The 26,104-nt window shown below is 49.5% G+C and overlaps 1 protein-coding gene across 1 annotated transcript in view; it reads right to left on the minus strand.

Moving 5' to 3' along the window:
- Positions 1 to 92: 92 nt before the first annotated feature.
- znf800b (zinc finger protein 800b) overlaps positions 93 to 26,104 on the minus strand; it is a 31,159-nt gene continuing 5,147 nt past the window's right edge. Inside the window, exons 2-12 of the mRNA XM_079755770.1 lie at positions 20,819 to 20,933; positions 16,676 to 16,976; positions 13,451 to 13,546; positions 12,109 to 12,255; positions 10,092 to 10,242; positions 8,921 to 9,167; positions 7,731 to 7,893; positions 6,704 to 7,191; positions 4,876 to 6,132; positions 4,142 to 4,274; positions 93 to 745 (exon numbers count right to left, since the gene is read on the minus strand). Coding sequence (XP_079611896.1) covers positions 4,146 to 4,274; positions 4,876 to 6,132; positions 6,704 to 7,191; positions 7,731 to 7,893; positions 8,921 to 9,167; positions 10,092 to 10,242; positions 12,109 to 12,255; positions 13,451 to 13,546; positions 16,676 to 16,976; positions 20,819 to 20,869 — 3,030 coding nt within the window. The 5' untranslated portion in view covers positions 20,870 to 20,933 and the 3' untranslated portion in view covers positions 93 to 745; positions 4,142 to 4,145. The remainder of the gene's footprint in view (positions 746 to 4,141; positions 4,275 to 4,875; positions 6,133 to 6,703; positions 7,192 to 7,730; positions 7,894 to 8,920; positions 9,168 to 10,091; positions 10,243 to 12,108; positions 12,256 to 13,450; positions 13,547 to 16,675; positions 16,977 to 20,818; positions 20,934 to 26,104) is intronic.

Here is a 26,104-nt window from a genome sequence, read left to right on the forward strand (position 1 = left end):
ACAGCGTGAGGGTTTGGGGACATACGTTTTTTCGAAGGGGGGGGGGGGGGGGGGGGGGCGACACCCACACAGGCTACAGTCTGTGTGGGCTCCTCACCCGTGATGATGTTGCTCAAGAGGTGGGGCTCAACGACGGACCCGTTGAGGGAGACTTCGTCGAAACAAAAATTAGACCGAGCATCACCTCGGGAAAAAGTGTCCAAAACCAAAAATAAAGAAAATCGATATTTTCGTTTCCGGGACGCAGCCAGGAAGCGACGATATGCATTTCCTTGTCTTTTTCTGTGCATTGTGCGTCACAATGTCCATTTTGATATAGTAGCACACACCGATATGCGTACTTGTGTCCTCCTCGGTTCCTCTATAGGGTTTAAAGACCATGTGTAGCAGTCGTACAAGTAGAAGTGGTAGAAGTAGTAGTAGAAATCGGCTGTCTATATACGTTATCTATATATAATGTACCGCGGTGGTCCTCGCCCAGAAAGCAGCTCGCCCGAGGAGCCTGTGTGGACACCTCCCCGCAGGTAGGGGGCGCCGCACATGATCCAGTCGTCCTCCAGTTCCGGCTCCGTCCATCCAAAGGGAATGTGGACTGGGTGTGTGTGTTTGGTCCTGCGGGAAGAGTCCTGGTTCAGCCCTCCTCCGTCCACTCGCTCCCCTCACAGTCGTCTCAATTTCCTGCGCGGCGTCTCTTGGAACTCCTTCATTGTGGTTTCTTAAATGGCTCGTTTTGTGATGTCACTTCCTGCCGGGAGAGAGAGAGAGAGAGAGAGAGAGAGAGAGAGAGAGAGAGAGAGGTGAGGAAGGAAGGAAGAAGACGAACGGAAGCTGAAACTCTTTGATGAAGGGATGACTCGAAGGCGCTCTCACTGTCTGACGAGCGCCACACGAGAACGTGTTAACACACAGAGAAAACTCGGCAACTATTCGCAGTTCTGAAGCTACAATTTAACATTTTACAAACGTAATACCACTTACTAAATTATGATTTATTTTTGATCAATTATTGATCAATTGATCAATCCGGCCCTTACTCACAAGGGAAGCAGCTCAGCTTCTAGTCCAATCACTGGTCATCTCCCGCCTCGACTACTGCAACTCGCTCCTGGCTGGACTCCCTGCCTCTGCGATTAAACCCTTGCACCGCATCCAGAATGCGGCAGCGCGCCTCGTGTTCAACCTACCAAAGTTCTCACATGTAACCCCCCTCTTCCGAGACCTCCACTGGCTCCCTGTAATAGCTCGCATCAGATTCAAGATGATGGTACTGGCATACAAGGCAGTCGATGGAACTGCCCCTGCCTACCCCCAAGCATTAGTAAAGCCACACACCCCAGCTCGATCCCTCCGCTCAACTACCTCAGCTGGACGTCTGGTACCGCCATCGCTAAGAGCAAGCAAAGGTCGATCAGCAAAGTCACAACTTTTCTCTGTTTTGGGACCTCAGTGGTGGGACGGGCTCCCTACCGATGTCAGGACCGCAGAGTCGCTCACCAGCATCCGCAAAAGACTCAAAACTCACCTGAGTTAATCTCACCTGAGTTAACCTGAGTTAAGTTCAGAGTTAATCTCGACTTTGCATAGAAACCAATGCACAGCCACCATTGAATGTTGTACGTCCTGGCACTTGTACATTGCACTTATTCAAGGTACTTAATTGTGTAGCATCTACAGTAGCTGCTATCGCTGCTTTACAAGGGGAATGGGTTAGCCTAGCGATTGAAATACTTGCACTTGGTTCTACGAACGTCTTTAATGTACCGACAGCGATATATTGTTTCACTTCTTATGACAAATGTACTTATTGTAACAAATGCACTTATTGTAAGTCGCTTTGGATAAAAGCGTCTGCTAAATGCCCTAAATGTAAATGTAAATGTAATTATTAATTCATTTTTTGACATTCAAAGGAAGACATTTCCCACTGTTTAAATGTTCAGTTGAACAGAACGCACAACCACTACAACAGAAATAGGAATATATCTCCAAACATGAAATTGGAGAATATAAATGTTGCAGGGAGAACACACAGAGAGCTTAACACAAACAAAGAGCCGCAGGGATGTAAAGCAGAGAGCTGAACAGTGAGAGGTAAAGCAGAGAGCTGAACAGAGAACTGAACAGAGGTAAAGCAGAGAGCTGAACAGAGGTAAAGCAGAGAGCTGAACAGAGAACTGAACAGAGGTAAAGCAGAGAGCTGAACAGAAAACTGAACAGAGGTAAAGCAGAGAGCTGAACAGAGGTAAAGCAGAGAGCTGAACAGAGAACTGAACAGAGGTAAAGCAGAGAGCTGAACAGAGGTAAAGCAGGGAGCTGAACAGAGGTAAGGCAGAGAGCTGAAGAGAGAGCTGAACAGAGGTAAGGCAGAGAGCTGAGCAGAGAGCTGAACAGAGGTAAGGCAGAGAGCTGAGCAGAGAGCTGAACAGAGGTAAGGCAGAGAGCTGAGCAGAGGTAAAGCAGAGAGCTGAACAGAGGTAAGGCAGAGAGCTGAGCAGAGAGCTGAAAAGAGGTAAGGCAGAGAGCTGAGCAGAGGTAAAGCAGAGAGCTGAACAGAGGTAAAGCAGAGAGCTGAGCAGAGGTAAGGCAGAGAGCTGAGCAGAGGTAAAGCAGAGAGCTGAACAGAGGTAAAGCAGAGAGCTGAGCAGAGGTAAGGCAGAGAGCTGAACAGAGAGCTGTACAGAGGTAAGGCAGAGAGCTGAGCAGAGGTAAAGCAGAGAGCTGAACAGAGGTAAGGCAGAGAGCTGAACAGAGAGCTGTACAGAGGTAAGGCAGGGGGGGAAGGAGGAGGGACGTGCTGTACAGTGTGGAGCAGCTGCTGGAAGAGACCACAGTGCAATTAGCACTCACGGGATGGATGGCGCCGTGTCCCGCGCACTCAGGGGACCAGCGGTAAAAATAGCACACGGACGCACACTCGCACGCAGGCACACACACTCGCACGCAGACAAACATTCGCAGGCACACACACTCGTACGCCGACACACACATTCGCAGGAACACACACACACACACACACACACACACACACACACACACACACACACACACACACACAGTCTCAACGCAAGACTGATGCTGAAGAGTTACACAAACCATATTGACCCAAGAACACATACAGAAGGCAATGGTGGATATTTTCTCTCTCTCTCACTCACTCACTCACTCTTTAAGTACCTGGCTGGAAAGTTGTGGAAATGAAAGATGGCGTTGGGAGGAGGAGAAGGAGAGATATTGTGTGTAATGAGGAAGAGCAAGGAGGAAGTGAGCGTGATAAGAAAGATAAAATGAAAAAAGGAGAAAAAACAGACCGGACCGGAAAGTAAGACACGAATATAAAGAGAAGGAAGAAACCAAAGTTAGAGTGATATTTAGAGAGAGAGAAAGACAGACAGTAAATCAGACAATCAGACAGCGAGAGAATCAGACAGACAGTCAGCCAGGGAGAGAATCAGACAGTCGGCGAGAGAATCAGACAGTCAGGCAGCGAGAGAATCAGACAGTCGGCGAGAGAATCAGACAGACAGTCAGCCAGCGAGAGAATCAGCCAGACAGCGAGAGAATCAGACAGACAGTCAGCCAGCGAGAATCAGACAGACAGCGAGAGAATCAGACAGATGGCGAGAGAATCAGACAGACAGCGAGAGAATCAGACAGACAGCGAGAGAATCAGACAGACAGCGAGATAATTAGACAGTCAGACAGCGAGAGAATCAGACAGACAGCAAGAGAATCAGACAGACGGCGAGAGAATCAGACAGTCAGACAGTGAGAGAATCAGACAGACAGTCAGCCAGCGAGAGAATCAGACAGTCAGACAGACAGCGAGAGAATCAGACAGTCGGCGAGAGAATCAGACAGACAGCGAGAGAATCAGACAGACGGCGAGAGAATCAGACAGTCGGCGAGAGAATCAGACAGTCAGCCAGCAAGAGAATCAGCCAGTCAGACAGACAGCGAGAGAATCAGCCAGTCAGACAGACAGCGAGAGAATCAGACAGTCGGCGAGAGCATCAGACAGTCGGCGAGAGAATCAGACAGACAGCGAGAGCATCAGACAGACAGCGAGAGCATCAGACAGACAGCGAGAGCATCAGACAGACAGTGACTGGGGGGTCAGGGCGGTGGCAGGGGGAGGCCTCACCGGTTCACCAGAGCAGGGACTTGGAGCGCGTGCTGACCCCCTTCCTCCGGCCCTCCGGCTGCCCGACGCTCGCCGCCCTGGTGGCCACGGCCGCCGCGTTACGGTGGCTGCGCTTGTGGCTCTCCAGGAACAGCTGGACACAAACACAGACGCACACACACACACACACACACAGACGCACACACATACACGCACACACGCACACACACACACACACACACACACACACACACACACACAGACGCACACACACACACACACACAGACGCACACACACACACACACACACACAAACACACACACTTCAGTTTTTCGCCCCGTACAATGTGATAATACAAGATATACTTTATTGATCTCAGATATTCAACACTATAATATCATAAAGTATAACTTTAAAATACATTAAAGTCATAATTCGTAAAAAAAAAAAGAAATTACGATTTGTTGACATTACACTGAGGAGAGAGTCTCAACTCCGACGTAAACACACGTGACACCGTGCACGGGCTCAAAGGCTTAAAGCAAGAGCGATTTGCGAGCCTGAAAAAGTTGTGTTCAATGGACTGAATGAGGTATTAAATGAATCTAAAGCTGCTGTACGCCTCAAGTCAGTCGCGGTGCCTAAGAACTTCAAGCCCTGTGGCCCGGCTGTTCCAAAAAGGAACCGGGTCCGAGCCCCGACACCCGAGACCCCGATCCACTCGAACCCCTCCCCCCCCGGTCGGTGAACGCACCTTTTTGGCGAAGGCGCGGCCGCACTGGTCGCAGGCATGCAGCGAGAAGTTCTGCGTGACCTTGACCTCAGTGGAGGTCGATCCCGTGCTGCCGCTCTCCGAGGGGGCGTCGTTGCCCCGGGAGGCGGAGCCGGCCGAGGAGGGGGCGTGGCCGTGGTCGGGGTGGCCGCCCTTGTCGCTCTGGCGCGTCAGCGGCGGGGTGGACGGCCGCCGCTGCTGCTGCTGCTGCTGCTGGCGGTCCTGGGTCCGCGTGACGGGCGGGGCCGGGGCGTACGCCGCCGCCGCCGCCGGCGACAGATCCAGCTGCCTCCGGGCCGGGGGCGGGGCTCCCGCCGCCAGCTGGTCCTGCTTGCGGGTGACGGGCGGCGAGGGGGGGCGGGGCTGTGGCGCGGCGTTGGACGACGAGGACGAGGGCGCGTGGCGCCCGTTGACGCCCGCCTTGCCGGCGCCGGCCGCAGCTCCGCCCGGCCTCTTGGTGGTGTTGGTCAGCACCACCTCGGCGGGCCGCTTCACCGCCCGGCTCTCCAGCTTGGGCACGATCTTGGCGAGGTAGGCCGAGGGCTGCTTGTGCACCACCGTGACGTGGCGCAGCACGTCGCGCTTGCGCCGCGACTCGTAGCGGCACAGCGGGCAGCGGTAGAACTTGATGAAGATCTCGTTGCCGTCCGTGTGCAGCTCGATGTGCTTGGTGAGGTTCTGCCGCGAGCTGAACTGCCGCTTGCACAGCTTGCAGAACAGCTGCTTGAAGTCGAAGCCCACCGACAGCCGCGGCGCCCGGCCCCCCTTGGCGCCGGCCGCCGCGGGGGGCTCGCGGTCGCCCGCCGGGGAGGGGGAGGAGGAGGAGCCGGCCGAGAAGGAGGGAGACTCCTCCTCCTTCTTGACCCGCCCGCCGGCGGCGGCGGCGTCGCGGGGGTTCCTCTCGTGGCTGACGCCGGGGGGCGGGGTGGAACGGCTGCGCGCCTTCTCCGCCTCCACCTGCGCTTCTTCTTCCTCCTCCTCCTCCTCCTCCTCCTCTTCGGCTTCGGCCTCCTCCTCCTCCTCCTCCTCCTCCTCTGCCTCAGCCTCCTCCTCCTCTTCCTCCTCCTCCTCCGCCTCCGAGCTCTCCCTGGCCTCCTCCTTCACGTGGACGCGGTTGCCGGTGGCGGGCGCGGCCGAGGTCTTGGCGTTGGCACGCTGCGACCGCGTCAGCTTGGAGCCCCGGCCCTTCTTGAAGACCGACACCTTGTGGACGATGCGCATGTGCCTCTTCAGCATCACCTGGACGACACAAAGCACACGCACGGTCACAAGCACGTCCATACACAGGAACACACACAGGTCACACGGCTGAAAAGTGTTTAAAGCACTAGTCAAACTTTTTAAGACAAAAGCTAATTTCGACACGTGGGTGAGAGCCGTCATGGGACGGGTTCTGGGCTGGCTCAGCTCAGGAGGTAGAGCATGTTGACTCGTTACAGGAGGGTTGCTAGTTCGATCCCCGGCTCCTCCTAGTGGAGGAGGAGCTCCTCCTCCTCCTCTTCCTCCTCCGGTTGCCGCGGTGTCCCCGATCGAGACACCCCACCCTAACTGCTCCCGAAGAGCCGGCTGTCGCCTCGCCTGGTTGACTCCGCCGTCGGTGTGTCAATGTTGTGTATGAACTGCTGCAAGTCGCGTTGGACAAAAGCATCCGCTAAATGCCCTCAGTGTAAACGTAGTGTCCTCGGTCCAGATGCGGCGGGGCAGCAGCAGTCGGTGTGTGTATAGCTATTGTAAGTCGCTTTGGATGAACGCGACTGCTATGTCCCTGAATGTAAAACGTAAACGGGCGAGGCGTGCCGTAGGTGCTGACCTGAGAGCTGTAGGTCTTCTTGCAGCGCATGCAGCGGCAGGATGAAATGCTGTACTGCTGCTGGGTGGGTGCTGCAGCCGCCGCCGCCGCCGCCGCCGCCGCCGCCGCCGCCGCCGCCTGCTGCTTCTGGGCCTTCTGCGCCCTGGCCCGCGTCTGGCTTGGCGTCCGGGACCGGCCGTGGCTCTGAGCTGCGGCGGCGCTGCTGCTGCTGCTGGCGGCGGCGCCGGAGCTTTTAGGGTTCTGCGCGGCGGGCTTGGGGCTGGCGACGCGCGGCGGTGACAAGGCCGCGCCCGGCTTCCTGGGGGGCGTGTCCTCCAGGGAGAGGAGGTGGCCGGGCCGCGTGGCGATCTCCGGCGTGATGAGGTCGCGGCGGAGCCCGCGGTGCACCTCGTCGAAGTGGCGCCGCACGTTGGCCTTGGTGGCGAAGCTCTTGCCGCACACGGGGCAGGACTTGGCGCCCACGGGCGAGGCCAGGGTCTTGGGGCGACCTGTCGGGGCAGGAAGGGGAGAAAACGTGGTTCATTATTTTGCAGAGTGCCCGTGACGGAACGCTAGAGAGGTGGAAGAACCATTTGCCGTTGCATGAATGAAGTCTTTCATCCACAATCACGGTCATCTGCACAACTGTTTCGTTTCTGAGGTCCAACAAAGTCACTCATTGTCACATAATTAGTCTCCCCTTAAAAAGTCACGCATTGATAAGTAACTCCTTGATTAGTCACTCCTTCGTCAAAAAGAGACGATAGGTATTTATCCCAATCGTAATAGGCTGTGATGCCTGGACACGGTGGTCACTGTCTAGTGGGGGTGTAACGGTACAGATACGTGTACCGTTACACCCCTACTGTCTAGTGTCCATTGCCCAAATCTGGGACCTGGACACACAAGTCATCCCGCTGTCTTGTGATGTCACCAACGCGGTCGCACTGGAAACGGCTCGTCACGCGCGGCAGCCGATTCAAACTAGACAGCGACCGGGGGGGGGGGGGGGTGTGTGTGGTAGTGTGTGCGGCGGACGACCTCTGACCTTTGACGACGGAGACCAGGCTGAAGGGGATGGTGCGAGTCTCGGTGAACTTGCGCAGCTCCTCTAGCTTGCTCTGGTGCATCTTGCGGCAGTGGCGGCGGATGCTGCGGCGAGAGTTGAAGTCCTTGTCGCACAGACAGCAGGAGATGGTCACGTCCTCCACCTGTGGGGGGGGGAGACGGTGTTGAGGAACGCACACTCGTTGAGGGAAGAGTATTGCAAATGCGCGCCCACACTCCTAAAGCCGAACTGCACTGAGTTAATTAAAAGAGCAACCGCGTTGGTTTTTCTTACTTTGGTTTTTCTTGGAAAACGCACACACCCTACTACACTGAGTTACTTTAAAAATACCTGTGTGTGTGTGTGTGTGTGTGTGTGTGTGTGTGTGTTGTGTGTGTGTGTGTGTGTGTGTGTGTGTGTGTGTGTAATCCTGTTTTCCACTCAAGGCGGCAACCTGGGTGACTCCCCAGAGAGGGCTCACTAAACTAAGGTTGCCACGCAACAAGCGGAGTCTGTCGGCAACATAGCAACACAATTAGGTTGTAAACACCCCCAAACAGAGTTACAAACTCGCCTGATTCTTATTTATCTTTTACCCGAAAGGTAACCAAAGTAAATTCAGATACAGGTCATTAAGGAGCAGGTAGGTTTGGGGCGTCTTGCTCAAGGATACCTAGGTAGTGGTGGTCAGGGAATCAAACATTTAGCCAGGTGGCTGAACACCCTAACTTCCCTCCAATGGGTCCAACGCCGTTGGAAACTATTTTGGAAAACATTGTTGTTTTGGAGCACATTACCATTGGGTTGTGTGTTTGGGTCTCAAACTTGCGGTATAAAAGGAATGCTTTATATCGTGATCCCGCTACGATCGCACAAACGAGTGCCAGAGGGCCAGAGGGCAGGGCGTGCCGCACAAGAGCTCCCGGATTAGGCATTATTTTAAGACATATCCTTAATCGGTCATCGATACAATGAACAATCAATTATCCATTTGGCCTGGTGGCTCCATTCTCACACTATGCAACACAACCTCCTTTTGATCGAGAAACATATCCCGTGATCAGCAAAACTCGCAACGCTCAATGATCGATCATCGATTAATCATGCCCATCCCTATCCCGGATCCCGGATCCAGGTCCGGGTCTCCAGGCCAGGTCCGGCTCTCCAGGCCAGGTCCGGCTCTCACCCACCCCGCTGTGGGAGCTGTCCTCGTCGGCCGCGGGCGGCGGGTCCTCCCTGGTCGCCTTCGGCGCGTCCTTCTCGGGCTCCGCTCTCCTCTTGGGGGCCGCGGGGGGCCCCGGGGACTGCTTGCCGCTGCGGCTCTCGGGCTCACAGGTCTGCTCCTCCTCCTCCTCCTCCCCCTCCTCCATCTCTTCCTCCTCCTCCTCCTCCTCCTCGGGCTGCTCCCCCACCCATGACCCCGGGTTGTTTCTGCTGCTGCGGACGGAGACGGACAGAGGGAGAGGTGTCACGAGGGGACAGGCGGTGTGCTGGTGAGGTGCTGCCCCCTTGTGGCGGCACAGGGCGGCTCAGATGGCCGGTCCCATCGTGGGTCACAGTAGAGTTCCTTTTTAATAAAAGGAGACACCAAAGAACTAACCCTAACTGTTAAAGACGTGAGGGCAGTCATGCCTCACGTCCGCCATCGTATACAGATGGTCTGATGATATGATATCAGGGAATGTCAGGCCTAGGGAAAGCACGACACACACGTCCATATTGATGTTATTATTTATATTACATTGAGTCAGTTTGCAGATGCTTTTCTGCCGTTAGGTAGATGCAGACATAGGTCATTGAAAAGCAGTTCAGTGTTAAACTATACCTACAGAAAGACCGCAAGGGTTGGGAATCGAACCCAGTACCTTTCGTCTTTGAGCACACCGTAGCGACAACGCTATCTAACTGCACTAGGCTAATGTTAACTGTGTGTGTGTGTGTGTGAGAGTGAGTGAGTGAGTGAGTGAGTGAGTGAGTGAGTGAGTGAGTGAGTGAGTGTCTGAGTGAGTGTCTGAGTGAGTGTCTGAGTGAGTGAGTGAGTGTCTGAGTGAGTGTCTGAGTGAGTGTCTGAGTGAGTGTCTGAGTGAGTGAGGGAGTGAGTGAGTGAGTGAGTGAGTGAGTGAGTGAGTGAGTGAGTGAGTGAGTGAGTGAGTGAGTGAGTGAGTGAGTGAGTGAGTGAGTGAGTGAGTGAGTGAGTGTCTGAGTGAGTGTCTGAGTGAGTGAGTGAGTGAGTGAGTGAGTGAGTGAGTGAGTGCGTGTCTGAGTGAGTGAGTGAGTGTCTGAGTGTCTGAGTGTCTGAGTGAGTGAGTGAGTGAGTGTCTGAGTGAGTGAGTGAGTGAGTCAGGCGGTGCGTGCGTGTACCAGGCCAGCTCCTCCTCGGTGGTGAGGTACTGGAACACGGCCTTGGTGGTGGTCCCGATGGGCTCCAGGCGGACCACCTGGTCGGGGTGCTCCTTCCTGGGGTACAGGGCCTGGACCAGCTCCTTCACCGCCACGCTATGCCCGTCGTCGCCTGCAGGGGGCGCCAGGGGGAACCAGGGCAACAGTTGGGGGATTTCAATGCTGAAGAATGTGCCTTTTTTATTCTTCTCGTTTTTGTTAACACCACTTCAGATTAATAAAAATCGACTAACTTTATGAAGTACAACAAACAAAACTGTATGATAAATAAATACAAGTGTACAATAAATGAATCAAAAGACGATCTAAACCCAATATTTTGGAGCCGAACAATAATAGAAAAAAAAGGAAAAACAAAACAATATCGAGTCAGCTGAATCATTAACAAACTAAATCACCAGTTAAAAGTGCTAAAGTTAGCAATTGACCGACGTAAAAAAAAACAACGATTTTTCTAAAACATGATTAATCTTTATTTCTCATTCCCCGGTGAGGACAAATCAAGCAATTCGTCTAACGAACAAACACAGTGCTCTTTCCGAGGCTTTGAGCAATGGATTTCCATCGGTGAGGAATTACGGCCCTGATGCGTGAACGGCTTGAAATATTCTCACGAAATAATCGCATATTGCTGCGCAAAAACTGAGCAATTGCTACCCGATAGAAGATTAAAGTCGTTGATACAGTATAAAGTGGACGGATGGCTTATTGTGGTGGAAGTGGTCTGGAATAAAAGCCGAGACCACTCGGGAGAAACAGGTGCGAGTACAGAGTTATAAAGACAGAGAAAAGAGAGACAGAAAGAGGATGATAGAGACAGTCTGCAGTCTCTATTCCACGACTCCCACTGCTCTCTCCATTAATCACAGAGGAGAGACGAGAGGAGCGAGAGGGACAGCGAGACGGAGATTGAGAGAGAGAGGGAGGGACGGAAGGGAGAGAGAGGGAGGCAGAGAACAAGAGAGAGAGGGGGGAGGCAGAGAAGGGAGAGACGAGGACGTAGAGAAGGGGGAGAGAGAGGGAGGCAGAGAGGGAAGATAGGAGGACGCAGAGAGCGGAGAGAGGAACGGAGATCGAAAGAAAGAGAGGGAGGCAGAGAAGGGAGAGACGAGGACGTAGAGAAGGGAGAGAGAGGGACGCAGAGGGGGGAGAGACGAGGGCGCAGGAACGCACGCACAGGAGAAGTGCGAAGAGTCAATTGATTAGCGAGGACGCGGTGGTAAAGACCTCCCTGCACCTCCTGGAGAGAGAGGGCGAGGGGAGCGCGGGAGAGACGTGCCTAATGAGACCGGATCAAAGACGGACGGAGAGGGATCAAAGTCCATCTCCTCACCGAGAGGAGAGAGGAGGGAGAGGAGAGAGGAGAGGAGGAGGCTCTCCTACCCCCCGGTGTGGTACACGAGGACGGAGCGAAGAGGTTGCAGACGGGAGCACGGGCAGGGGGTGTGACGGTGTGGGAGGAGATGGAGAGAGAACGAGACGGGAACGACAGGGCAGTAAAACTCAGGGCCCCCTTAGCAACAGGAAATTAGATTATGGTTGTGCGTGTGTATATAACGTGTGTGTTCCGTTGATGACAAGTACACCCAAGCGTGAGACGTTTTCTTGTGTGACGCACGCGCTAGAGGGGTGTGTATGCATGTGTCTCCGTGTGTGTGCGTGCGTCTCGGTGTTTGTGCATCTCGGTGTGTGTTCGTCTCGGGTTGTGTGTGAATCTGAGCGTGCACACCTTCGGTACAGTCTCATACATATGCATGTGCTTACACCTAGTCATAAAAACTGCATTCCTGCCTTGCGGTCGTTCCGTTTGCGTTTATGTATGTTTCTGTAAATCAATCAGAACGTTGTGTACTCGTGCTCGTTTGCATATGCCTGTGTGTGTGTGTGTGTGTGTGTGTGTGTGTGTGTGTGTGTGTGTGTGTGTGTGTGTGTGTGTGTGTGTGTGTGTGTGTGTGTGCGTGTGTCTGTGTGGACTGACCATCTGCGTCGGGCGGCTGGTTGCTGATGCAGTAGTACTCTCTGTGCGTGATGAGGTTGGGCAGACCCCTGAAGAGGCTGCGGCAGAGTTTGCACTCAAAGATGGTGTCAACCTCCCTCAGAAGCATCTGCTTCAGCTCCCTGGTACCTGACAACAGCAGGCACAAACGGTGGCGGTTAGTGTTACGCGCGCACGCACGCCGAACGCACACACGCACGCACAAAGAAATCTGAAGATTTATTCAATTAACTGTAATTTTCTAATTAAAAATAATCAACTGTCCCGCCTTGACATGTAATTGAGAACCAATTTGTTGATATCGGCTCAAACTGTAAAATAAATCATGTCCCAATACCCAACACAGACCAACGATAAGCATCACAATTAAACAAGCCCTTAAAGAGACACACGCACAGCAAAAACACAAACCCATAGTGTAAACATCAATCACTGTAATTAACACCTTTCCCTGATTGTTAATAAACGAGGTGTTGGACCCTTAATCAAAAAGAAATCGTTGTCGTCGTTAGAACGTGTAGACTGCCCGGCGACTGGGGAACTGGGGATGGGACTGGAGTCACCATCAGCATCATCGTTATCGTCGGGGTTTATCGTTAATCATCAGCTGCTGCAGCCGCTGGGAGAGAGGCTCATTTAAAGGCCGCTGTGGGCCGAGTGGCTGGCTCTGACTCTCCGCAACCCGCACCGCTTACTCACACAAACCGCGTGCTGCCGCTGGCGTTTTGTGCCCGGTCTGTCATTCTCCGGGAGGCTACACTTCCTCTGGCTGTGACTCACAGCGCACAGTGCGCGGGCGACGGACGAGGACCGTGTTGCACACGCGCGCACGCACAACCGTGTTACACGCGGGCGCACGGAGCACACTGGTTAAGGAGAGGAGTTCGGCATTGCTGTGGAGCACGCAAAAAACAGTCGGCGCTCTGCTTCCAGTCGGCAATGTGCTTTCAGTGGCAGTGTGTGGGTAGCGGCACACGGCCTTCCTTCAGCGTCCGACCAGCGGTACGGGTCGTGGCGGCAGTTCAGCGGTACAAGGTTGATGTTTTTGTTCAGCCATAGGGTGGGGACGACTCACTGCCGGTGTCACCGCGAGGGGCAACCAGGAAAGGCAGCTGGCTCAGCGCGCCGTCGCATCGACCGCACACACGGACAGTAGGTCGAAAGCGCCCGTGATAGTGTGCACGCTCACGCACACACTTCTCCCTTGCGGGGATTTGAAAACAACAACACCTGGACAGCTTGTTGCCGCGGGGATAAATGAGGGTGTTGCGTGCGTGCGGACAAACACACACACACACACACACACACACACACACACACACACCTGATTGGAAGCATTCAATGATCTGCTGGATGCCGGACTTCGAGGTCTGCAGGGGCTTCTGCAGTAGAGGAGGGTCTCCCGGCTCGATGCGGTGACCTGGAGAGGGACGGGGGGGAGAGAGACGGAGGGGGAAGGGGAGGGGGTGAGGGAAGGGAGCGACAGAGTCACATCAGCAAAGTCGATCAGCAAAGTCACAACTTTCCTCTGTTTTGGGACCTCAGTGGTGGAACGAGCTCCCTACCGATGTCAGGATCGCAGAGTCGCTCACCAGCTTCCGCAAAAGACTCAAAACTCACCTGTTCAGAGTTCGCCTCGACTCTGCATAGAAACCAATGCACAGCCACCATTGAATGTTGTACGTCCTGGCACTTGTACATTGCACTTATTCAAGGTGCTTAATTGTGTAGCATCTACAGTAGCTGCTCTCGCTGCTTTACACGGGGAATGGGTTAGCCTAGCGATTGTAATACTTGCACTTGGTTCTATGAACGTCTTTACTGTACCGACAGCGATATATTGTTTCACTTCTTATGACAAATGTACTTATTGTAACAAATGCACTTATTGTAAGTCGCTTTGGATAAAAGCGTCTGCTAAATGCCCTAAATGTAAATGTAATGTAATGACAGAGGGAGGCGGAGGGGGTGAGGGAAGGGAGAGACAAAGGGAGATGATTGAAATCCCATCACACATTGTACTATGTAAACGGTAGCATCGGGGGCAGCTCATCAGATGATGCATGACCCGCTGCCCGACAGCAGCTGGTCACCGGGGGGGGGGCAGGTAACACGGACCACAGGGACCGGGGCAGAGAGCAGGAGGACCGTCGCTGCAGGCCCCCAGGGGACCAGGCATTTGGGGCCGGGGCCGACTGTGAGTCACTGTCCTATTTGCTTCTTCCTGTCTCTATCTCTCTCTCTCTCTCATTAAAAACAGCTAACACACAAACGTGAACGCGTGTGCACGCACCCACTGGATTTATTCCCCCAGATATATTCCCTCCAGAGTTCTGAATGTAATCGCCTCCCCACAACCATTGACCAATCGACGTCGGTGTCACGCGACTGAACGGTTTTCGAGCCTCTTGCGCCCTCTTGTGGTGCATTTGGTTTGGCCGGCTTAAGGTTAAGCGATGGTCCTGTATCATGTGGGCCTGTGAGGCACTTTGAGACTAACTGGGATTAAGGACGACAAAACTAACTCAATTGATTTTGGAAATTGAGAAAACAAAAACATGGCGGCAGCTTGGACAAAAGGAGGTAATCGGTAGTTTCATCAAAGCAGAATTAAAACAACTCCTTCAGGATAGCACTGCTAACCTCAGTTCAAATAAACCAGATTCAAAATAAACCTCAGCTAACATAAGACAGAGTTAAAATAACCCAGTTAAAATAAACCTGATTTAAAACAAACCAGAATTAAAATAACCTCAGCTAACATAAGAAAAAAAATAAATAAATAAACCATTGTTAAAATAAGCCTGATTTTAAAGAAATCAGTTGCAATTAACCAGAGTTAACATAAGCCAGAGCTAACATAAGCCTGAGTTCCAATAGCCTAGATTTTAAATAAACCCTTAAGTTAAATCAAACTCTTTATTTCGCCCAGCTGTTGAACCACCTCCACAGCACTGACTGTTTGTCCCGTTTGTATTTTAAGTGGCTTCCCCGTCCCGGGAGAGACGGGCGTACGAGCGGGAGAATGGGTTGGGTGTGCTAACCGGCCCGGCCAGCGGAGGCCCCATCGGATGAAAGCCCTGGCCCTGCGCCCTTTAAGCCAGGCTCCAACGAGCCAGCACAAAACGCTCACACTTGCCGACACACATCCCAGAGAGAGAGAGAGAGAGAGAGAGAGAGAGAGAGAGAGAGAGAGAGAGAGAGAGAGAGAGAGAGAGAGAGAGAGAGAGAGAGAGAGAGAGGAAAGAGAGAGTAGGAGAGCAAGAGAGAAGAGTAGAGCGAAAGAGAGAGCGAGAAGAGTAGAGAGAAAGATAGAGCGAGAAGAACGGAGAGCGGAGAGAGAGAGAGAGAGATGTTTACACAAAGGGAGGAGATGTAGGGAGACATCCACAAACAGCAATAGAGGATGAAAAGGTTAAAGAGAAACAGAGCGAGAAAGGACAGAATTGTTCGTAATTCTAGTATTTTTTCACTTTTTATGATTGAATAGGGCCCCGTTGATGTCCTTCATTACAACAACAACAGAACGATAGAGTGAGACGCACACACACACACACACACACACACACACACACACACACACACACACACAACACACACACACACACACCCTCCACCACTGCATAATCCCCAGGGCAGGTCAACAACCCCGGCGACCTCGCCCCCGCCCCTCCCCCCGTCGGGTCAAAGAGCAGCCAATCAGGACACTCGCTCCACAAAAAACAACCGCCTCCCGGCACTGCCGGCACAGCCCTCGTCCTGGGCTAGCGCTGAGGCAGCACGTAGCTTTCAGTGGGTCCATGGGAAGTTCCAGCACGTGTGTGAGAGAGGAACGCGCGCGTGTGTGTGTGTGTGTGTGTGTGCGTTTGTTAGCATACCCGTAATGCATTGTGAGAGCTGGACCCCAAATGGTAGCCCACTGTGTGCGTGTGTGCCACCGATATTAAATGCAATACAGTATGGGTTGAGCTCAGCCACGTTGACAACAGGCGGGGTCTGTGTCTGTATCTGTGTCTCTGTGTAGAGGGGTTTAGAACCGGCAACCTTTCATTGAATGCTTTAGCACGTCGCTTTACAATCGACGAAGGCCGAGACTTCAGGGCTGGGTGGAAACGTCGAATGTGTGAATGGATTGTTTGGTTCCTTTGGGTCATCTTGCCAGCAGCACCTTTTGTCCGGTTATCTTTGGAAGTTCACACAATAGCGATGTATATGCACCACAGTCGGTTATGAAATCCCCCCGCTGAAGGTGGATATAGTATGTGGTGATCCAAGGGACGCTGTCTCACGCTAAAGCTAGTTTCAACCGCCATATGTGATCAAACATCTTCTCTACACGATAACCGTTATTTATACTTCATAATCATCCGTAAAAAAATGTGGGTTGGATCTTTCGTGAGATATTTATATTTCAAAACACTAAAAAGATATTATTGAAAATGAAACCCTAAACCCTTGAAAATGGTTTCCTCAAGATTGAGTGAAACCAGCTGATTTCCAACCAAGTGAAAATGGACCAAACCACCAGAAGACAATTGAGAAGGGGTACCTGGGGTGTGACTGCAGGGGTCCTGGCTGTCTTGAAGCCTCTCCTCTGTCTGGCAGCTCTGGTCTTTGGTGGCGTGGCCAGGGCCATCCTGGGGCTGTAGTGGGGGGATTGGCTTCCAGAGGGCCTTGTTCTGCCCAGAACAGTCCCCCTTCTCTGGGTTCCCCTCTGGACTGCATTCCTGCGCTTGGCCCTCAGGGGAGGCCGCAACTGGAGCCTGGGCCTTGGGCTGGGGCGGGTCCGTGGAGGGGGATCCTCTTTTGGGCTTCTCCTCCTCTAGCTCTGCATCCATCCGACCCGCAGTCTGACAAACAGACAAATGACAAAACATTGTTCATTTAAAATCAAACCACAATGTGTACATAGGTTGAAAGATAACATGTTCTACAGACGTGACACATAACACACAACAATGGATGAATATTGGAAGGATTCCTGGCATTTTTGTGACCTATTAAACAGCGACAAAAGCCATGCTTAACATAGCATACTAACGCTCGGGAGAAAATGTTCAGTTGGGACTACAATCTTATTGCATGAGATAATGTGGGGATCGAAATGTGTTAAAAACGCCTCGCAGACGCCCGTCAGTGAGAGGTAAACAGACGCATGAGATATCTTCGTCAGATAGAAGTGCTTCGCTGGAGTCGAAGGAGCCTACTAGACATGAGAACTCCGATGTGAAATACAGCGGTGTGTTCTGCCTGTATACATTATGAACAATATAATAATTAATGCATCTCAAAACAATAGGTCTCTCACATTGTAGAATATGTAGCACCTAATGCAATCACCTTTTCGTGTCTCGCACCATTCGTGCAGAGTCTAGAGTTTCCAAGCGGTTGATTGGTAATTATTTGTTTGTTCCTATAATTACATAATTCAGAAGGAAAATGCTACTGCTGGCATTATTATTATAGCCTAGCTTGTCTTTCAAGGTAGCCTTACTAAACAATGTAGGCCTTTTCTTTTGTAAGCCTCAAATTAAAAACACTTCAGCACATGTGTCTGGGGAATAATAAGTACTTAACTTGGTAAAGTTAATTAATCACGTGACTTACAGGTCTGATCATAACTTGATAAATACATCTTCTGAATGCAAAACTTGGTTTGATATTAAACCGATGTCTGTCACTATAATGTAGTAATTAGCTGTGTATTATGAAAAAAAAAATGAGCCACTCAAATAAAAGTGATAATAAGAAAATAATTACTACATCACCCTACTCGCAAATAATTTAAAATATTGAAGCACACCATGCTCATTAAAAACGGATCCGTGCACATGATGCGATCTGTGTGTGTCTGTCATGCCTTTAGGCATGTCTACAGAGGGGCCACATTAACCTTGAGACACACACACACACACACACACACACGGTTCTCTTACAAATAGTTAATATTTAAGTTTATTCAAACTTCATTTGTTCGCTTTGCAGAACAGAATTATGTAATTTAGTTATTGCACATAACATGTCAATAACATTTAAGAACCGTAATCAACCAGGCTAAAACATGCGTCGTTTGCTGGTATTTTCTCGCAAATGTTTGCTTTATTTTTCACTTTAGGGATAAACGCTAATTTAGATCGGCCTCAGTCAACTTAACTATTAGTCACACAATGTAGCCTAATAGGGCCACCAAGTTTAGAAGACATCATGACAGAGTGCTTTAGTGTCAGTCATTTGTTGGGTTACACAAGAAGGCCTACATTGTTTAAAAGGAAATAAGGTAAGATATAATAATGGCACCAACAGCCTTAACCCTTTGCATCTCATAATTTCCCAGAGTGCACACAAGGTCCTTGGTATAAGGAGGAAGGTAAGGAAAATCAATGCCAGCAATCTATAATGTGAAATAATGTCAGGCGTCCAGTCTTTAAAACAACCCTTATCTGAAAGAAGACGTTTTTCAAAAAGCCATTTTGTTTTGCATGCAAATAGTGTCAAACTAAAATCAATGCAGTTCCCCTCTATTTTAAAGTTCATTAACCCTTTTAAAATATAGAAGGAAACCTAACGAATCAAGCTGTTGAGAACTCAAGCAATGCTATTCATGCAGGCTATGACTCGCACAAGACTGCAGTTATTTTATTCAGTTTTAGGCCTGTACAATATATTGTACAATTTGAGAGACATATTTTATACATTTAGTATGGGCCAAGTTCATTTAATATATTAATATATACAGACAGAACAGACTTGTATTTCACATCGGTGCCATCGTGCCAGATCTCCTTCACTTCACTTCACTTCTATTCACATCGGCGTCTATTAATATTCAAATTTAGGATCTTCATTTGGAGGGCCGAACCCACACCAACCTCAATTACCCTGTCAAGAGAGTGTCTGTGGCCATCTACATGTCTGCATGTTATTTTATGTTATGAATGCCTCTCTCCATCACATTCCCTCCCTCCCTCCCTCCCTCCCTCCCTCCCTCCCTCCCTCCCTCCCTCTCTCTCACACACACACACACACATCTTGTTCTCAACATCCCCGCCTGATGTCACAGCGTCCTTGACTTTAGTGAATCAATTCACCTTCCTCTCTCCGGCACAATATAGTTCATCACCAACGTGATAATGGCCACTTCGGACAGTAAGTCAAAGTGCACGTGAAAGTGTGCACGCTAACGCACACACACACCTCCCTTGTCAAGATGTGAAAACAATCAGGGACACCTGGACAGCTTGTTTCCGCGGAAATAAACAAGGGAATATCTCTCACACACACACACACACACACACACACACACACACACACAAACATTGCGTCACAGCATGTGAATGCACCCATACAGACACATGTTAGCATCTGTCAAGGGTCAGACGCGCGGCCTGTGTTTCGTGTTTTGTGTTAATGTCAAACGAACGAGGGCGGGAGGTGACACCCAGTGGACTGACAAGGTTAATGGAGTAAGGAAGGGGAGCATGTAATGGGTGATGCCTGTGCACTGGTCCACCCACACACACACACCCACCCACCAACACACACACAGATCTAAAACGAGAGCGGGAGACAGCCTGGGTATATGGGACAACAAACGTCATTGATCCCGCTATTCTAAGATCAAATGATAAAAAGCCATTTCAGGACCATTCCTGAGACCCTGCCGCTATGACTCTCACAGTCTCCGTCATGGAGGATTGTAAGAAGGGAAAATATTGACTACGCTTCGTCCGCCGGCTCCTATGTCTAATGAGACCTGGTCAGACATCACAAAGCAGCTCCACACTCAGACTAAATCCACAGAGTGGTGGGGGGCACTGACCCATCAGTACATCAACGTGATCAGAAGAATAAACAGTTGCAGCGATACCAGCAAATGCTTTACGGTAAATGAACGGTGGTGCCAACTATTTAGAAACCGACAAAACCATTGACAAACAGAGTGCTGAAGTCATAACTCCTAATCCCGTTATTAGAACGACACAATGACAACAGCGGGTCTCTGAGGGGGAATTAACCTTTAAACATTTCACTGAACGCCCCCCTGCTCGCAACATTAACCAAACTATAGTCTAGCCTGGTCTAACAGAGGGGCGGGGGTGGAAAAGGGACTTCAGCGCTCGACAGGCATGCAGAGATGGAGTTATTCTACATCGAGCCGGATCCGAAATAAACACCTGCCGAAGGCGCAACGATTTGACCCTTTACAGGCAAACCAAATCTGAGCTCGCATATTCAAACCACAGATTAACCCGGTACATTATTCCACTCTGGCTGATATGAAGACACATTCTTGGGGTCGGCTTAGCTCAGGAGGTACAGGTAGGGAGACTTGTATCTGGAAGGTTGCTAGCTCGATCCCTGGCTCCTCCTAGCTGAGTGTCGAGGTGACCCTGAGCGAGACACTCACCCTAACTGCTCTCGACGAGCCGGCTGTCGCCTTGCACGGTTGACTCTGCCGACGTGTGTGAATGTGTGCATGAACTGTTGCAAGTCGCTTTGGATAAAAGCGTCTAGTAAATGCCCTAAAATGTAACAATCAAAATTCTGAAAGTTAATGTTGGACCCTTGATGGGGGTGACGGTGATGGATGGGGGACGGCGGGGTTAGGGAAGATGAGCAGACGGATGGAGGATGGTGTCACGGGGGAGAGATGGGAGACAGGGAAACATCCGGTAGCAAGTGGCGGCCGTACCTGTCTGCGCAGACAGAGAGTGCTCTTCCTGCTGTGCTGGGCCTTCACCATCTCGCCGGGTGAGGGACAGACACACACAACCTCCTGCGGTGCGGCGCGCGCTCACAGCCGTCACCTGCAACAATACCGGTTGTCAACAACAACAACAACAATGACAACCACGAAGGCGTCCAATGGGATTGCAGCGGAGGAGATGAGGATACCGATGCATGAGGGATGGATGGGCGTTTAGAGAGACTGCTGTAGTGATACCAGGTGTCAGCGGATTAGGAACAACCTTTGCCTATAGCTAATGCTAATGCTACGATGCTAATCCAAATGTTAGCCGCCATGTTTTCCCTCATTTGAAAGATCACTTAAACCCGGCGTGTTAAAAAGTGCTTTAAAAATCCTCGTCTCCTCCAGCACACCGTCCTCATTTGTTATTATTCTGCCACTTTAAATAATCTTTGATTTGAATGATTTTCTTTAATGAATTACTTTTTAACCCTTGATGTTTTTATTATGCATGACTCTGGTTTATTATGACTTAGTAAAGTGTCTAGTAAAGTGGTATATTGAAAAGCACAATATTTAAATAAGTTGTAATTGATGTTTTGACTTAGTGAAGCTTGATTTTAAGGTGAAATGTTGAATGAAAATGATGGCGAAGAAAGGAAAACAGTAGCACCAGGAAGAAAAGAAAAGCTGAAACTGAGCCTGGTTCTGTGCCAGCAGATGATGTGTTCTGACAGCTAGGCGTCATAAACGGGGAAAACCACACAGAGATGGATTACACGCAGAGCTTGTAAGCAGTCCAGTAGCACAGAGTACAAAAACAAGTTATGGGATAAGCAAGTAGCTTTCAACCAAAAAAGATTAAGTAAGAACACAGGCAGATCTGAACAACAAGAACTCCAGAAAGGTTTACCATTCAGTCATTAGTAAAAAAAAGAAATCCCTCAATTGAGCAAAACTTATTTGTGCTTATTAGCTTAATTGTTCAGAACAGCAGGTCCAACCGACAAAGTGTAGCGATTTCATACAAACTAGCTTGTAAGTAAAGCCAATAGACGGAGATTTAAACCCAAATACAGGAAACGGCCCATTGCCAGTAACATTATTTTGAAATAAGTAGTAGAATCAACCAGTGTGTAAAAAGTGCTGTAGGTCACTCAAGCACGCAGACTTTACTATTGCAAAAAAACATTTTTTTTTAAATACTGTTAATTCCACTGCCATTATACACAGATGGGTCTGTTTCACTCCGTCCGATACAGGATTCTGATGGCCCTGAATGAACGAGACGTGGAGGTGATGGTGTCCGGTACCGCCACCAGGTGGCACTACTGTGGTCACTCGGCTGCATCACCTGCAGCTACAGCATGCGGTGGATTGGAGGAGAGTAAATTAGAATCTCTTCGCGGGGTGCCAGGGTCATCTATCCCTGCAGCGTTGACTACAAAACAACTAATCGAGGAAGCAATCTCAAGCTTAATAAATCAAAAGGGGTGGAGAGAACGAATACAGTTTAAAGTGGGGAAGTAGCCAACTTACCCACGAGTTCAACTGACACGTACTCTAATTTGGAGGAATTAAGTTTCCCGGTCTTTGGCTGTAAATTCTACTTTTAAAGTTTTAAACCGCGTACAGAGCACAAAGGGCCCAAGCGTGAATTACTGTCCAAATATGTGGTCAAGGTCAATACTACTACAACTGCTTACACTGATTAATGTATAAACTACCATCTGTAAGTAGTAATAGAGCAGCATATTGTATATGATGTTCAACACAAAAACCCAAGTTTAATGTCCATGATTGTAAACTGTGACTATGTTCTACACCTTTTTGAGAGACTACATATTGAAGTAGGGAGATGTTTACGTTGTTCCCTGGCCTCAGATATTTCGGACGGATACCTTGTGAAGGATTTAAATATAGGCCTAATGATATTCCCCCTAGCCATCTTTTCATCCATCATTTAGAGTGGACGTGAAGTGGCAGTGTTCGGCCAGCAGGGGGAGACAAAATCAAGCAATATAAAGTTAGGCCAGTGGTTCCAAGGGGTTGAAGTCTGAATATATAATCACATTGGTAATAACCTTAACAGCAAGTTTACAAGCAGCAGTTGACAAGTATTAATAAGCAGATACAACACTGCAATAATATTGAGTGCATTCTTGTGGGGGATTTACCTGACCTGGTTGATGTAGGTAGGTCGAACAGAGGACAGGAGGTCCTTAAGTACCCTTAATGTTAATTATTAATGTGTATGAATTATAACCACAGCTCTACGGCATGTATCAGAGTAAATAATGCCATGTTTGGTAATCATCAAGGAGAAAGCTAAGTAAAGGTGGACACAAAAATCGACTTTCAAAATGTGTCATTTACCTCTGTATCTGCCAATTTGTTATTTATTATTAATTATTACAGTGAGCAGTGCACCAGGACAATTGGAAAAGGAATACTGCACACAGCGCTCTCGTCAAGATGGCATCATTGTTGATTGTTCTAATCTAAGACCGTCTTATAAGATCAGAAACATGTGGGATCACTGCACTATGCTTAACCACTATTGGACCATCTATTCATTCCGTGTAGCCCATCTTGTGAGACCATTAAACACAGCCAGGCTGGGTGTTGGAACTCCCACTGTAGACAATTCACGGCGAAAATATGTAACACACTGCTGATGGTCTTGTGGGACACCGTGGATAAAAGCTTCCGCCAAACGGCTTCTGTTCATAGATTGTTTGAGGATAAGATGCAGTCAAGTAAAGTAAAGAAGTTAAGACGACATTTAAGCTAGCCGAGCTCAAAGTGTCAAAACCGCCAGGAGGCGGTTCACAGACACCTGTAGTTTGTAATCTCTATGACCAGTCCTATATATATATATATATATATATATATATATATATATATATATATATATATATATATATATATATATATATATATATATATATATATATATATATATATATATATATATATATATATATATATGTGTACACACACACACACACACACACACACACACACACAGCATTTATTAATATAAAGTCCCACCGGAACGACACATCGAAGACCTCCAACAAGTCACTCATAGACCGAGTGGTCTGTGGATTTCCATGGCAACCGAACGGACAGGAGTGGTGGTGATTTGTTATTGTATCTTAACAAGGGGAGGCTTTCTCAGATCAGGTTGTTGTGGTGATGGAGGGAGGAATGGCTAAACTTCTGAATATCACCTGGCTCAGTGCTTGCTGCTAGGCTTGGGATAATAGGTGGGACGCAATGTTGTAGGGGCCTTGTTTACTATCGGGCTCGCTGAAAGGTGAAGTTTTAAATGAAAAACCAATGAAATAACTGATAACTGAAATCCGCCTTTAGCGACCTACAAAACCGATGATTGATTTCTGATTCAGCGATCATCTTATCTACAACCTGTTGCGCACAATCACACCCACACCCACACAAAGCTCTCGCTACACCTGCTCAATCCATGACTGGACATCATAGAGCAACAACAGCGTTCTCGTTTAGGAACATTTAAAATGTTAAACTGTCGAGAGATGACGTCATCTCGACATTTAGATTGCATCCTTGCAGAGCCATCAACGCACTCACGTCATATAGACCACAATACTTGTTCATATTCAATAACCCACCATGGGCATTAGAAACATAAGCACAGGTGTTGGGACTCCTTAACGACGCGCACTTGGATTGTGGACCAACTCTATTTCTGCTAACCAGGCTATTGGAATCGGGAAACACCCACCAGCAAAGCAGAACCTAATCGTCTTTAAGCGGAAGCCTCTGTCAAAAGACTCTGATCTGCAAGTGTTGATGGACAATAACGTCTTCCAATATCATCTAATCCAAGTGCTGTTGCCCGCCAGTTAGCCTGCCTCTGTATGTCTATGGTGAGAGGGGGGGGGGGCAGAACGCCTCCTATGGGATGCCAACTCCTTCCTTGTGAGGACCCCCACACAGCCCTGCCCTCGCTCGTGCCCACCATTGTTATTAAGCATAGGCTGATATTGCATGTGTTGTGTATTACACAATTAGCATAATACAATCCCCCTTGAGAGACGTCTGAAAGTGTGTGCGGATAAATATGTGCCAGAAATATCAATCACCTTTCCTGAAATATCCATCTTGTTTTATGAGTTGTATGGACGATTTATTCATCAATCCTCTTCAATGGTTTTGAGATAGGGGTAAAGTAGAGATATCTATCATGTTTAGCAGAGCTGCATCGCAGTTGGCTGCAAGGCGACACATCCAAGACTAGCATCCTTTAGCTGCCTGGAGGATATGCGTCGATGCGAGATTCAGCTCTAGCCGCGTCCAACCCTCGACCACGCCATGAGGATCATCAGTGAGTGGATGAGTAATGAATCAATGGATTTATAATTGGAGTCAACATTGATGATGTTTCTCGTGTCACTCTTGCCTCTCTGACATAATCAAGTTTGACAGCACATCTGTGAGTTATACTGGGGGGGGGGGGGGGGGGGGGGCTATGTGTCCGAGCTTGCACGGCTGACTGAGGAGTTAATGCTATAGTGCACGGTTCTTCGTTAGGGGAAGGCAGGTCCTTGCTAGCATTAGCATGCACATATTTACTACGGGCTAACTTCAAGTAATCACATGGGGGAGTATTGGAAACATTGTGCTTTCCCACGGCATCAACCATGACTCATTCCTCTGTAGCTGTGTTCTCCAGACACAGTCACAGCTCCTCAATGTCTAACATCTCTGTGATTATGGGTCAGTTGAACTTTTAAGTTGCATTGACTATTTAGTAATGTATCAGACGCATTCTTCCAAAGTAGCAAAGCAGATATTTTCGTTTCGGAGAGACATAAAGTTCAGATAGGGGTTTTGAACCTTGCTCAAGGGCGCCTTGGAGTGTAGGCCGTAAACGTTGGACATTAAACCCAGGACGTTTCGGATGGAAGAGAACCCCTAGCCACTACTGGGTCCTGGCCCCTGTTCACTCCCCTGGCTACCCCCCCTGAATTAAACTGTGAGTACCGCAAGCTCTAAAAGTGTCTCAAAGGATGGGAGCTCCTTTTCTAATCTAAAAGTCTATGTTACCCACGTGCTCAGGCTAGCTTCCTTTGTAAACACATCGATGTGAGAAACCGCCAAACCCTGTCTCCAAAGAAGAAGATTTCCCTCCCCCATCAATGCAAAAATAAATACAATTCCCTTAAACTATTGGGTTAACTTTCAACCAATTCAGCCCAACATGGTGTCCTCCTGACCGTCAACTAACAGATGATTGGTTGT

The sequence above is a fragment of the Pollachius pollachius genome (genome assembly GCF_949987615.1).
Source record: "Pollachius pollachius genome assembly, chromosome: 18".
Classification (NCBI taxonomy): Eukaryota; Metazoa; Chordata; class Actinopteri; order Gadiformes; family Gadidae; genus Pollachius; species Pollachius pollachius.